Below are 14,201 nucleotides of genomic sequence, written 5' to 3'. Positions count from 1 at the left end.
GGCGCTATCATACACCCGGTGCAATGCGACGCCAGTTTGTTATCTGTACGCAAGAGTTTTTTGCAAGTTTCAGCCCGGCACAATTATAATTTTCACGTCCAGCGAAACGTTTAAATAGCAAATGCAATCACACCCATCTGTTCGCTCATGGACGTGCTGGTCTGAAAACGCTGGTCTGAAAACGAGGTGTGTATATTATTGGCGCATTGCTGTTTTGAACTGAAATCGACTGAGCCATAATTGTGTTATTTAAAAGGCGTTTTAGTAATATGCGGTTGGTGCACAACACATGTACACTCTGCTTATTACACACAAAGCAGCAGCACACATGTTTAAGTATTAAAAAATAAAAGGATTCCTCACTGGAGAAACGTTCAGTCTTTCCGAATGCAAATTCCGCCAAATAAATATTGAATCCGCCATGGTGCAAGCGCAACTGGCTTTTAAAGAGAATGGGAGATGAGAGTCTAAATTGGTTTATTGCTCTTTACACACCCATGACTCATTAAGAGACTAGGTACAGCCCTTTTAGACCATGGGCCTGGTGCGACGCCATTTTTTCCGCTTCAGACCATGCAATCAGATCGTTCGAATAGGGCTCTTTGTGTGGAAAATTTGCTTAACTATAATGAAAATATCTAATGAATAATACAATTTAAAATTGATTGATTTATTATATATATAGCCCCGTTTCCACCACAGGAACTTTACCCAGGAACCAGGAACTTTGGGTGGTACTCGGTGTGTTTTGACCACAGGAACCAGGGTCTAAATGAAGTTCCGGGTAAATATTTCCCCCTCCAAACGGCCCTGCTCGCGAGGTAGTACTTTTTCAAAGTTCAGGAACTTTCGAGGGCGGGACTTGGGTGCTGAACATGCTGATTGGTTTAGCATTTTATTTCAACCAGCATTTTTAAAAGTCTTTTGCGAGGTTTGGTCTACGTTCAGTAAATATCAGTCTTGCTCTCTGTCTGATGGCGCACGTTAGTCTCAGACATCTCACGTGGAATGTCCGTAATAGCCGATAATAATATACATTGTCATTTTAAATCTAGCTCTACAAGCTTTCTGAATATGATGCATGCTGCTGAATCTGCATATTAGTGCTCTTTTCTGTCGTTGTTAATTTCCTCTTTAGTAAACCTATACATAACCAGCAAAAGCAGCACAGCCTGAATCTCTTCCATACTCGTTATACATTTTTTTACAGTCTATATTTTTCACCATGTAAACGACCTGACCGATTACTTTTAAGTGTGCGTTCTTACATGACGTGACAGCGCGCGCCGCGCTCATGTTGACAAGAGAGGAAAGCATATTTTTCTGAGGGGTAAACTTTTTATTTCGTAAGTTATGAAGATAATGTTGGAATAATGACACAGCGTATATTGCCCCAGGCAGTTTTAACTTTAACTGCGCCTGACAGAAGAATTGTTTTTCTTTCTGAGATGATTATTACACTTTACAACAGATATATAGCTTATATAATACTGTATTAGTCCTGGTGGCCATTAAGAGTTGCTATGGCTAACAGTTAACATTCCAGCTGGTGGAGAAAACAGCGTTGACATTTTTGATGCGGCAGACAAACTGCATGTGACACTTTGCGATTGAAAGTCATCACATGTAAACACCAGAACGGTTTAGATAACGTCTTATGTAAACAGTCCACTAAATCTTTCAATCGGTACACGCAAAAATGATTACTGTCCGTCACTGACTTGGAGGAGCAGTCGTGCGCAGTCCTACATCACCGGACTAATTTGCCTAATCTTCACGGAACTTTAGATTGCGGTGGAAACGCAGACAGTTGCAGGTCTGGGGGGGGGGAGAAAAGTTCCTGTAAAAAAGTTCCTGGTACAAATTGTCCCGGGTAATTTTGGTGGAAACGGGGCTTATGTGTGTGTTTAGTAAGATTTGCTTGCAGTGTTTTAGTAAGATTTGCTTTATAAACCTTTTAATTCAAAACCTAGAATGACACCTATATGTTTTAGTGCATTGAATCAAATATTGTACTGTTATAATTAGTTTGGTGCAGAATTTGCTTAAATGCCTTTGGAGAAAAGTTTGTGGTCACTGTTGTGGTCAATAGGGAACTGACTCAAAAGTTGAAGATGAAAGAGAACATGTAACCTCTCATGTACTATAAATTTTGTTAACTGTACCTTCTCTGAAATGACTGTAGCCCACAGCCTGTCTGATCTCCTCTAAAGAAGAGCCGCGGGCGCCCAGCTCCACCATGCCCAGAGCCAGAGCCACGCTCAGCGGGGAGAAGATGATGTTTTCCTCTTCCCCCGTGATCTGGAGCTGGTGGTACAGTCTGACCGAGAACTCCGCCGTCACATCCTCGGGAAAGTCTGCCGCCTGGCAACCACACCCCCGTAGCAACATCAGCGGCAAGAGTCCGAGCAGCAACATGGTAAACGAGGGACGAGCTAAGGAGAGACAGGAGAGAAAGAGGGAGTCAGAGTGAGAAGGACATGGTTAATATAAACCCCACGCCAATGAGAGGCATCTGTATAGAGTGAAAGAGACACATCGTGAAAATATTCAGCATATTTGACATGCAAAGTTCCATTTCACACTACATAATCGTTTCACAGATCTCTGCCCCGATTTAAGGTCTGGAAAACTTTAGATGCATAAAGTCAGAGCCAGATTTGACAGAAAACTGCACAATGTATGATGGGTACAGAGCAGGTTATTTACATATAGATATCTTTTAGAAAAGAAAAATTACAAATCAAAATTGACCGGTTCCTGGTCTTATTGTGCTCAGTAGTGTTAGGGAAAGTTTTTTTCAACCCTTAAACGCTTCACTCGGGTCTTTAGTGACCCGGCACGTCATTCACTAACCTCCTCCTCATTCATTTTTTAAAGTTAGACACCTTCTAATTATTCCTCAATCAATTCATTATAAACAAGAAAACAAGAAAAATTGAAAATGGAATGGAATGAAATGTTTTCACATTTATTTTTAGTAAAAATTGTATAGGGTCGCTAACGCCCTGAGGTATATTTTTTTTCTGCACAACAATAATTTAATCTTTGATGACTGAATATGTAATTCACCTTTATTCCACAAAGTGGCACAATGTCTGATACATAATGTTGAAGTGATGTTTCACTTATAGTTACCACAGGCAGAAAACAAAAGAATAGTATATCATCAGCAAAACTTGAAATGGCTCAGCGATTTGAACGCAACCGTATATTAATGTCACTGTCTCCTAATGCTGGATGTGGTGAAGAACCTGTCAGCGATCAAAATATTGATTTAAAAGATGTTGAAAATTAAATTGTTTCTCTTCTTACAGTTACTGTTGCAATTTATTTTGCAATAAAAATGTATGGAAAACAAGAACCTTTTTCTCTCAGAAATATGCTGCATTATGAAAGAATAGGTTACGCTCGGTTCCCCACAGAGTTCATGCCTCAGTTTCTCCCTCTGAATGCACAGCCAACGTTCAATGCACCAGCATACCTGCTTATGCAAGTGAACAAACCCACATACACACTCACTAATGCACAGATATAGCTCTACCTTCATCCAAGTATGGCACACTCTCCCGGCTTTAGTCGTTGCCTGGCAACAGTGTTTTCCACACAAACAAAGAATGCAGGGGAGAATGTGGTCTTGTGCCATTGTGTGATGGAGATAGATAGGAACAGGCATGCCCTGCGTAAAGATATATGTTCTAGAATCCATGTTAGATGAAAAACTTTAAAAATGATTAAATGAAAATTAGACTGAAATAGTTCAATTACTAAACCTGAATTAAAAAATAATTAAAATAAATCACACAAATCACATAACAAAAGCACTAAAACTTAAATTGAAAAAGTGAAAATACAAAAATAAAACCGTAATTGAAAAAAAAGAATTAAAAAAAACCTATAATAAATAATAAGAACGACCAACAAAAACAACAACACCACACTTAGTGACAGCATGCAGTGACACTGGAGTTTGACTCTAACTATATTTTACATGAAGTAAATATATTTTTTTTTTACAGATCTTTTAATGTTTGTTCATTTAAAGCTTGCTGCCACGTACTTTAAACTTTACTATCCATTAAATTTGACACTGACATTATTTAAATATTGGACATATTTAAATAATAATAATGTGTTTGCCAGGAGTAGATTAGATATGCAATGTTGCGAAAATCAATGAATTATGAATATTTGACTGCAATTGTGAGAATAACCTGTAATCACTAAAAAGTAATAATCTGTTTAAGAGTATTTGAAAATGTATCTAATTTTAAGTACTTAATTTAATCAGTTATTAGTACCCAGCACTGCACACAGTACCTACACATGGAAAAAGACATGGAAAAAAAATCAAATAATAAAAACCCTTTACTTAAAAATACTACTGTGTTTTATGCAGTTGAAAGGGAATGGTTATGCAGTTGTTGGTGATTGCCAGTGATTTTAATGCATTGCAATACATTTACAGTTGCTTTTATTCAAGGCGACATAAAGTGTGTTCAAATGTGGCTGCTAGGATGTTATAGGTAATCTGAAAAACATCTGTTGCACCAGAGTCATTGACTTCCAGTCTACCAAAACTATATTAGTATGTGCATCCATTCAGCACCACGTGGAATTCAAGTGAAACAAACAACTGATTCAAAAGCCTGGTTTACAGTCCACAGAAGATTCATCTGTTCTCATTCCTTGAACTTTCCTGATCTCTCCATTTCAGATACTCTCGGTTTAAGACTCAAGTGCGTAGGCTTGTGTAACTAGACCTGACCCTGGTGACCGAGGTCTGGGCCGAAAAACAGATGGTCCCTTGTGAATGGGAGAGAAAAGTGAAGAGGGGGTTCGCCTGAAAACAGTACCAAACCTGCCTGACCTTTCGCTCACCTGTGCTGGATTCTGTACAAAGGTCTGATGGCCACCAGGGAGAACTCTACGAGACCACCAGCACCCCTAAAGAGATCAACCAGACGCAAAGACATTCTGGCTCTTGTGCGAGTTGTCCTCTCTGTTAAAATAACACTCCACCGTTTTTAGAAATAGGGCTTATTTAACTTCTTTCCTACATTTAGATATGAGGGCAAATGCATTTTTGTCTCAGTGGATGGATTGTTTTAGTTTGGCTGGGTTGCCGCTAGCTTAGCTTAGCATAATGAATGGAATCCTATGTTTCCAGCTAGCATGTTCCAAGTAAAAGTGATAAAAATAAATACAAATAAAAACGAATTACTTCTTGTGGCCTGCGTATTCACAATGAGTACAAATAGTGATGCAGATTAAGACTATAGGCGATTTCCTAGTCAAATATTGACGTGGGATTATTATGGGGGACAGGGGAAGCACAGCTACTTGGGCGCAGAGTAGGGATGACGAAAACTAAACATTTTCTTGCACGACCACCGAGCATCATTAGCCGGTTGAAACCGGTTAACCGATTAGTTTAAAATGCTACGCTATTGGAAATAACAGCTGCGAGCCGCGCATGCAATTTCGCAACTCTGTCGCATCTCTCTGCCGCTCTGCCTCCCACTCTCACACACAAACTGTCCCGGCGCCGCCGCTTCCCTTCCACTCGCGTTACTTTTTTAAAATCTCCTACAGCGCGAAACATGAGTCCCGCAACCGCGCGCCGAGGAGCTTGTTTGTAATCGGAGGACAAATGGCTCCTTAGTTTCGAAATGGTTTGGGTAAAAAGTGATCACATTAAAAATAAAGAAATTTGCCTAGCGTTCGAAGCTCATTTGAAACATTGCCGTGGCTCATTTAAGAAAATGACAGCTCCGAAGAGACGCCGCTTTAGTTCGAGGTAGTGCTAACAATAATAAAGAAAGATGATGATCAACACCTTTTGTGTTACCACTGAAATGTAGATGTAATATATTTCCAAATGTAAGCCCATCTTATGCGGAATTCACGCTTCATACTGTCGTCTGCCCTGGCTCTAACCTCGAGTGTTTTAGCCTGTTTACTTTTTGCAAACCGAGTGAGTGCGCAAACCCAAAAGCTGTGACCTCGCGCCAAATGTTTTTATTGGTTTATCAAGTACAAACAGGCGAGTTATGAAAATTTAAAAGTGAGGAATTTGTTCACTTCACACAAAAAGATTTTGGAATGAGATGGCTAACTGTAGTAGCATTTAGTCCACTGTCTATAATAGCCTAATTTAGAGATCACTTTTTTCTTTTAACCGACAACTTTGATTGGTTAACGTTTATACGGTCAACCATCGGTCAAACGGTCATCGTTTAACATCCCTAGCGCAGAGATATCATATATAATATATATCACATATCTATATGTAGGAAAGTAGTTGAATAAGCCCTATTTCTAAAAACGATGGAGTGTTCCTTTAACGCTTTGTTTGTAGACCTGCAGTGAGAGTAACAAAACTAGTGTTGCTTGCACATGCAAAACCATGTGATTTTCATTTTTCTAAATGGAACACAGATGCTTGGGTGGTTTCAAAGGATCCCATAGACTGCCGATGTTTTCATTATCTCAAAGCACAATTGCAAAAATTCTGAGCATGTCTGATATCAGACTGTCATCTCAAGCAAAGCCAAGACAAACCTGTCAGTATTTGCTCAAGTGAAATCAAGCATCAAAGTTCCACAAAACTCTTTTCAGTTCCTTTCACACACGCACAATTGCTTTAAATATCCCCCCAACTGTCTTCAAAAAATGCAATCGCATAGTGAAGACGCTTCTGAAATGGGGGCAGCGTAGGCGCCCTTTTAATCTCTTACTTTTTTACGCTTTTCATTTTGAGATCAAGCTGAAATACAACAGAGTGGAAGGATATGGTAAGACAATCGGATTGGAGATCGTTTGAAAGACCAGCTTACATATTCATATCCATGCAGTCAACCCTTAAACGCAAACCTTGGGTCTTCACTAACCTCCTCCTCATTCATTTTTTAAAGTTATACATCAACATTCTTAAAGGGTTACTTCAGCTATAAGCATATGGCTTTGTATCAGTAGAAACCCTGGAGTATATTCAACTGATTGTGCTTCCCCCCCGAGACAAGATATTTATGCAATTTATTTCTGGAAAAATTCCTCCCGTGACGCAAATTGGTGATATATGCGTCACCTTTGGAATGTTTGGCCAAAGGCTAAAGACTACAGCCAGCAGAGGGAGCCATTTCCACATATTTTGAACCCGCACATGGGGGATGGGAGATCACACTCACAGCTCAGCTTACAGCTGGAGGCATTAATTTAAACGGATGCTAAGCAATTTACGTGTTTTAACTTCTCAAATGAATTTCTATGAAAGTTAAGCTTCCAAAGGCATGAACTGAAAATGCGCCAGACTGAACACACGTTGTGAATGTATTCTGCAAGTGTGGTCGCGATTACCTTACCTCTTATCACGAGAGCTCATCAGCTCATTTATGACGTTAAATGTAATAATTTCACATTTCTACTACACTGTAAAAAATTTAGGTTATTTTTTGTTGGTTTAACTTAAAAAAGTAAGTAACCTGGTTGCCTTAAAATTTTGAGTTTATTGAAATTAAAAATTTGAGTTGATACAATGAAGGACATTTGTTTAATAAATAGAAACTCAAAATATTTTTGAATCTGAACCACATAAAAAAATTGATAAATCATGAAAATAGCACAGTTTGGCATGTTTCACTGCATCATCAGAAATAAAACACACACAATTACCCAATATGCTTAAAACAACTTTTAATAATATTTTAATAAAGGTTGTCGAATCTCGAAAAATGTTCATTGTATTAACTCAAAATTTCAATTTCAATGAACTCAAAATTTTAAGGCAACCAGGTAACTTTTTTTCTAAATATTTTTTTTACAGTGTACATTAATGACCCGGTTTAAATACAGATTTATCTTTCCAGCGCTGAAGTACCCCTTTAATATTCCTCAATCAATTCATTATAAAAAATTTTCCCATTACTTTTTATTTATTTATAAAAATTGAATAGGGTCACTAACGACCCGAGGTGTGTAACAGTGTAAGTATATTTTTTCTGCACAACAATAATTGAATCTTTTATGACTGAATAAGTGCAAATCATCTTGAATAAAGTGGCACGATGTCTGTTACACAATGATGAAGGGACAATTAACTCATAGTTACTGCAGGCAGAAAACAAAAAAATAGGAAGAATCATCAGCAAAACTTGAAATGACTCAATGATACAGCAGAGCAAGACCTGAACGCAACCAAACATTAATGTCACTGTCACCTAATGCTGGATATGGTGAAGAAGCTGTCAGTGATCAAAATATTGATTTAAAAGATGTGAAAATGATTTGAGCTGAGTAATGATTATAGAGTTGAGAACATGTTTGAGATGGGGAATATGATCCAGATGCTGGGGGAAATGAGTTCTGACGAGGTAAGTCATGATGGTATAAAACATCTGATCAAACTGAACCCTTCTAAGCTTAAAACGGTAACAAAATACAGTATGCTTTATTTTATTCTTCTGTAATTGTTACCGCAACAGATATCCATCCATGTTAGGTATAGATCCGGGTCGCTAAAGACCCGAATATGTAAGAATGATTAACTGATGCCAGCATTCAAAACACAACATGTGGAGTGATCAGAAAACTTGGCAACAATAAGTGAGATTACCTACTTGGTTTTACTATTATGTTTTGAATATTTTAAGGTTGAGATGTACAGTAATTAGGCAAAGCCATAGAGAACAATAAAATATTGCCATTTTTAGGAAACTTTTGTAAGAAAACCTTTGGAGAAATTAGAAACTCTGGATTTGAGACCAAATTAAAAACTGTGACAATAAATAAATAATACATTTTATATCTCCATTTGCTTGGCATTTCATTTTACTACCATCTAGAACAAACAACAGAGATCTTCGTGTTCATTTTTTTTTTTTTTTCTCATTAGAGCATTATTTCAAATTTTACATCTTTAACAATGGAGGCAAAGCAAACAAACTTGGTTTTCCAACAAGTTCTCAATGCAGCTCTTATTTCCCAAATACGATCATTCATTTATAGTGCAGGCACCTCTGTCATTATCAGAACACTATCCACATCCATCAGCCTACTCTTTCCTGACAGGATGGCCCAGATAGAGCAAAGCATACTGGGTAAAAACTGCCATCTCTCTCCTCTTCTAGTTCCAAAAAACCTCCAGAGGACAGACCCAGTGGTGCAGTGCGGTTTAGCAGGGGACACGGAAAAAGATGACGGAGCGGGAGCAGAGTTTGACAGCAAGTGAAATGTCAAGCAGGTTCAGGAATCGGAATGAGACTAAATATATTCAGAGCGAAGGCTGCAGAGAAGACACATTAGTAAGTTGAAGAGTTAAAGAGCCATGAACTGATGACAGTGCAGTGGTGAGGGAACTCCACTGGAGACCATAGAAGTGCAAGACATGGGTCAGATTTGATTAAACTTTATTCAAGCGACCGACACCCACAGGAGCCGGCTAAACATTGGTGTATCCAAAAGAAAAAAAAAACTATTCTGAAGATGCAGATGCAGAAAACTCTGCTAAACAGACATATGAAGATTTCAGACATCAGACTTTTTTTGCTGCCTTCAAATGCACCTGGGAAATTTTCTGAGTTGGGCATTTGTTTTTATGACATGAAGTTTTGAAGGTTTATTTCTTTATTGTATATTTTGACATCATTTTCATTTATGCATGGTATCTAACAAAAAACGTTCGCATAAAATGTGAGTGATTAACTGTACATTTGTTGTCTATACTCTCTTGTACATAATGCATTAATATGATTTTTAAAATACAGCTCAAAAATGAATACAAATAAGCAGTGTAGTCCGATTAGCGAACAAATGACTAAGTTAACTGTTTCAAGTGAATTAATCACATACTGACTGGTTGTTCTTATGATAACATTTATTTGATGCACATTATATTATATAGATGCACATTATATGTAAAATAGCATTTTAGTAAATAAAAATGAATACAATATGTTACTATTTTTTATTTAATGATTAGTTGGTTTGACACCTTTTTGACATTGACAAACCTGTTTTAAAGGTTGTTTTCAATGTATTTATTTACTATTGCTTTTAGCATTTTACAGAAATTTCTATTTTCAAAACATTTAATCCTCTTAGAAGGAAAGAAAACACACTTCTGCATATAGAACCTTAAAGGATTAGTTAAACAAAAACTTGAAAACACCCATGATTTACTCACCCTCAAGTCACGTGTATGACATTCTTCTTTCAGACAAATACAATCGGAAGCCAATAAAAGTGCATCCATCCATTGTAAAAGTAATCCACACGGCTCTGGGGGATTAATAAAGGCCTTCTGAAGTGTCGTATGCAAGAGACTGGTGTTCCAGCATAGGACGTAGGACACTCCGGTGAGAATATGCTAGTTCTCATGAGATCAAGTTTTGTTTTGCTCTATCCTCTGCTCTTCTGAATTCGTCAACGGAACTTACACTACACCTGTGTCCTACCTGGAACGCCAGTCTCTTGTAAACACATGTTGGACAGTTAGTGGAAGTTAGAGATTACACTGTCAGAAAAAAAGGTAAATTGCTGTCACTGGCACGGTATCCTAATGTACAAAACCGAAAAGGTACTAATTTGTACCTTTAAGGTACTACTATGTAACTTTAATTTGCACTAAGTTTTATGTACCATTTAGGGTTGAGTGAGGTACAGCGATGTACCTTTTCACTTTTGTACCTTAGGGTAAACTTTTACCACCCCAGTGACAGCACTGTAGATTTTATGTCTGAAAATGTACAGTTTGTAAAGTTTTAAAAAAAATGTCTTACACAAACGCAGCACTTCATTTCAGAAGGTCTTTACTAAACCCCCGGAGCCGTGTGGAGCACTTTTAGGATGATAAATTCACTTTTTAATGGAATTCAAAACCAAAACAACCATTCCCTGCCATTATAAAGCTTGGAATAGCCAGGATTTTTAAAAAATATATATATATAATATATATATTTATAATATATATAAATCATGGGATAATTAAAAATTTTAGGTGAACTATCCCTTTAAGGGGTTCTTTCAGGCACTTGATATATAGAACCTTTAAAGGGGGGGTGAAACACTCAGTTTCAGTCAGTGTCATGTTGGAGTGCTTTTACAATACATTCATATCATTGTATTCGGACCGAGGGGGGGACACTCAGTTTCAGTCAATCTCATGTCAATCTTGAGTACCTATAGAGTAGCATTGCATCCTGCATATCTCCGAAAAGTCTTTATTTTTTTTATAATTATATAAGAAAGATGCGCTGTTCCAGATATAAACATTCGCGCAACTCAGTTGCTGATCCGGAAAAGCAAATTACATCCACTGTTGCCTTAACGCGGGGGTTTTGGGGAATCTGTGCAGGACTGTCTTGGTCTGGCAACCAAAAACGCACTTTTTTGGTGACATTGTTATGTGCACATCACCTGTCCAGCATCCTACAAGCCAGCGCTTTGATGGGCGTAGGCTGTTGCTTTCGCTCTCTCTCCCTCTCTCTCTCTCTCTCTCTCACGCGCTTCCGGTAGAATTGTCCGTAAGGCCCATACAAGGAAATTCCGCCCCCATTAACGTCAAAGGGGACGCATGATCTCAAAAAACTTGCCGAAACTTATGACTAACCGGAAGTAGTATTTTTGACAAAGAAATACTCCCATCAAACGTCCACCTTAACTTTTGAAACTTTGTCTATGTTTAGGATGGGATTCCAAGTCTTTAACAGTGTAAAAAGATCAGTATGCATGAAACAGCATTTCACCCCCCCCTTTAAGGGGTTCCCATCATGGGATCATCAATATTGTTTTTATTCATTATTAATTTTAATTAAATCTTATAAACTAAATAGTGCGTAAACATACTTTATCATTAATTGAAACGACCATTAAAGGGTTAGTTCACGCAAAAATGAAAATTGTCATGATGAGAATACTTTTTTAAAACCCCTAATGACTTCATTAAACAATTTCTTCTCGTCCGTGTCAGTCTTTTACACTGTTGTTGACGTAGTAAATACAGTCCAGCGATCCCAAGTTCTTCAGAGTCTGTCAGTGTCGGCTGACTATTGGCTGGCGCTGTTCATGTGAGCACCACAATGCATGTGTGTGATGCTGATGCGAACTGCCTAATAATGAGTCGCCATTTACTACGTCAACAACATAGGAGACTGACACAGACAAGAAATTGTTGAATAATTTTTTTTTGTTTTTTTTGTTTTGCACACAAATTCTCATCGTGTCATAACATTAAGGTCGAACCACTGAAGTCACATGGACTACTTTAGCAATGTCTTTAATACCTTTCTGGACTTTGAAAGAGTTAATTAAAAGCTGTCTATAGAGAAGTCAGAGAGTAGGATTTCATCAAAAATATAAAAAAGAAGGTTTTACGGGTTTGGAACGACAAGGGGGAAAATGAATGACAGTAATTTTTTTTTTTTTTGGTGAACTACACCGTAAAAACGTATTTGTTCAGTTTACTTAATTAAATTCTGCAAACTTGTTTCTGCATTACTTAATTCTTAATTATAAGTTGTTCTGACTTAAACCATTTAAGTTTTGTCAACTTAATTCTATTTGTGATCTGAGGAAGTGTACTCCCAGAGTGCATAGCGGCATGAATAAATGTATTGCTTAATTTTACTATGTTTGGCTTCATTTTACTATTTGTCTCATTGGGCCACTGAATCTGCATTAACGACAACAGCTGGGGCAACAGCCTTAGTCCTAATGGGTTGTTATCATAGATATCAAAATCCAGTGTTCGGCATTTTGCGTATACGTGAGTTTTTGTTGTAGATGTCTAAAAAAAAAAAAAAAAAAAAAAAAATTGTTGTGTATTGTGCTAATTAATTGAGATTTCTTACAGCTCTTACAGGTTGTTGGCCTTGTCTGTTTCGTTGCTTCTATTACTCTCCCCTTTTTTGTAAATCGCTTTGGATAAAAGCGTCTGCTAAATGATTAAATGTAAATGTCTTTGTCTGTATAACCCCAATAACGACAACAAATATAATTGTAAAGGTCTTATTAATAATAAAATAAATAAATAAATAAATAAATCAAATGCTATTGTAACAGATATAGAGGGATTATATCAACCCAATTAAATGTTTATTCCATAAATATTAGCAAAACATTTTTTAAATATCACTATTCAACATGAAATATAGTATATATATATATATATATATATATATATATATATATATATATATATATATATATATTACTTATTACTTCCCTTCCTTTGAAATCAGATAATTGTGATTTCTTGTTGCGCCGCTGCATTAACAGGAAGAATATTTCAATAATATGGATGAAGTTCCAAGAGCCCAACCAAAGGGAACACTGATCACAATTATGGTGAGAGGAAGTGGAGGAAATGAGTCAAACGTCTATTAAAAGTAACAAAGGCATTGCATGCAAATAGTTCAGATTACTAAATTATTTTAAGTAAGGTCAACACATTATTGGACATTAAGTAAAGTTCACTAAAAAAGTCTTAGTAAGAACAGCTGGATTTTACAGTGTAACTTTTTCTAAGAGTGTAAAATAATCGTTTAATAAACACATTATGGGTGCAGAATCATTAAGAGGAATCTACATTTAATTCGTTATAATTTCCATGTCTATGTTTCGATCACTCCAGTTTTTAAAAGTTTGCAGGGTCAAAACTAAAGAAATACAGATTGTATGGGTTTACAGTAGGTAAGCTCTCACCCTCCCAGCATTCCTGTGCAACCCAGGTCAACAGCATGACAGCATCCATCTATCATTAGAGGGTTAGTATCGGACTCGTCCTGACAGCGTTGTGGCAGAGGTTCAGAGTATAAGAGGCTTTGACCACAGTATGTGTGTGTTTGCGAGTGATATTATCTCCTTCTGTCTGCACTGGCACAGCTGTCCAACAGCATTACCCACTGCTGGAAAATCAAATAACTAAATCAGGGCCATAAATCGCTGCCACCATAGAGACCACCCGGCTGATGCACATCACTCAATTATAAATTAAATGAAGCATCTTTGCTCTCTTATGCCAGCAACATCGTTCCATTTGTCATTAAAAAATAATTTCCTTTTAACCTTTGCCTGCACATCCATCCAGTTCAACCCAAAACAATATTGTACTCACCCTTAAAGCTACACTGTGTAACTTTTTTAGTTTATACTTAGCTAAAAACACTTAGTTCTTTCAAAAATATATGTGCTCATTAATGTAT

General features: G+C 37.1%; 1 protein-coding gene across 1 annotated transcript in view; it reads right to left on the bottom strand.

Moving 5' to 3' along the window:
* The window catches only part of serpini1 (serpin peptidase inhibitor, clade I (neuroserpin), member 1), a 34,904-nt gene that overhangs the window by 13,083 nt on the left and 7,620 nt on the right, over positions 1 to 14,201 (bottom strand). The window contains exon 2 of the mRNA XM_067419976.1: positions 2,166 to 2,435. Coding sequence (XP_067276077.1) covers positions 2,166 to 2,418 — 253 coding nt within the window. The 5' untranslated portion in view covers positions 2,419 to 2,435. The remainder of the gene's footprint in view (positions 1 to 2,165; positions 2,436 to 14,201) is intronic.

Source organism: Pseudorasbora parva, chromosome 16 (genome assembly GCF_024679245.1).
Source record: "Pseudorasbora parva isolate DD20220531a chromosome 16, ASM2467924v1, whole genome shotgun sequence".
NCBI classification, from domain to species: Eukaryota; Metazoa; Chordata; class Actinopteri; order Cypriniformes; family Gobionidae; genus Pseudorasbora; species Pseudorasbora parva.
The sequence above is the reverse complement of the archived record's forward strand: the minus strand, read 5'-3'. Positions and strand labels throughout refer to the sequence as shown.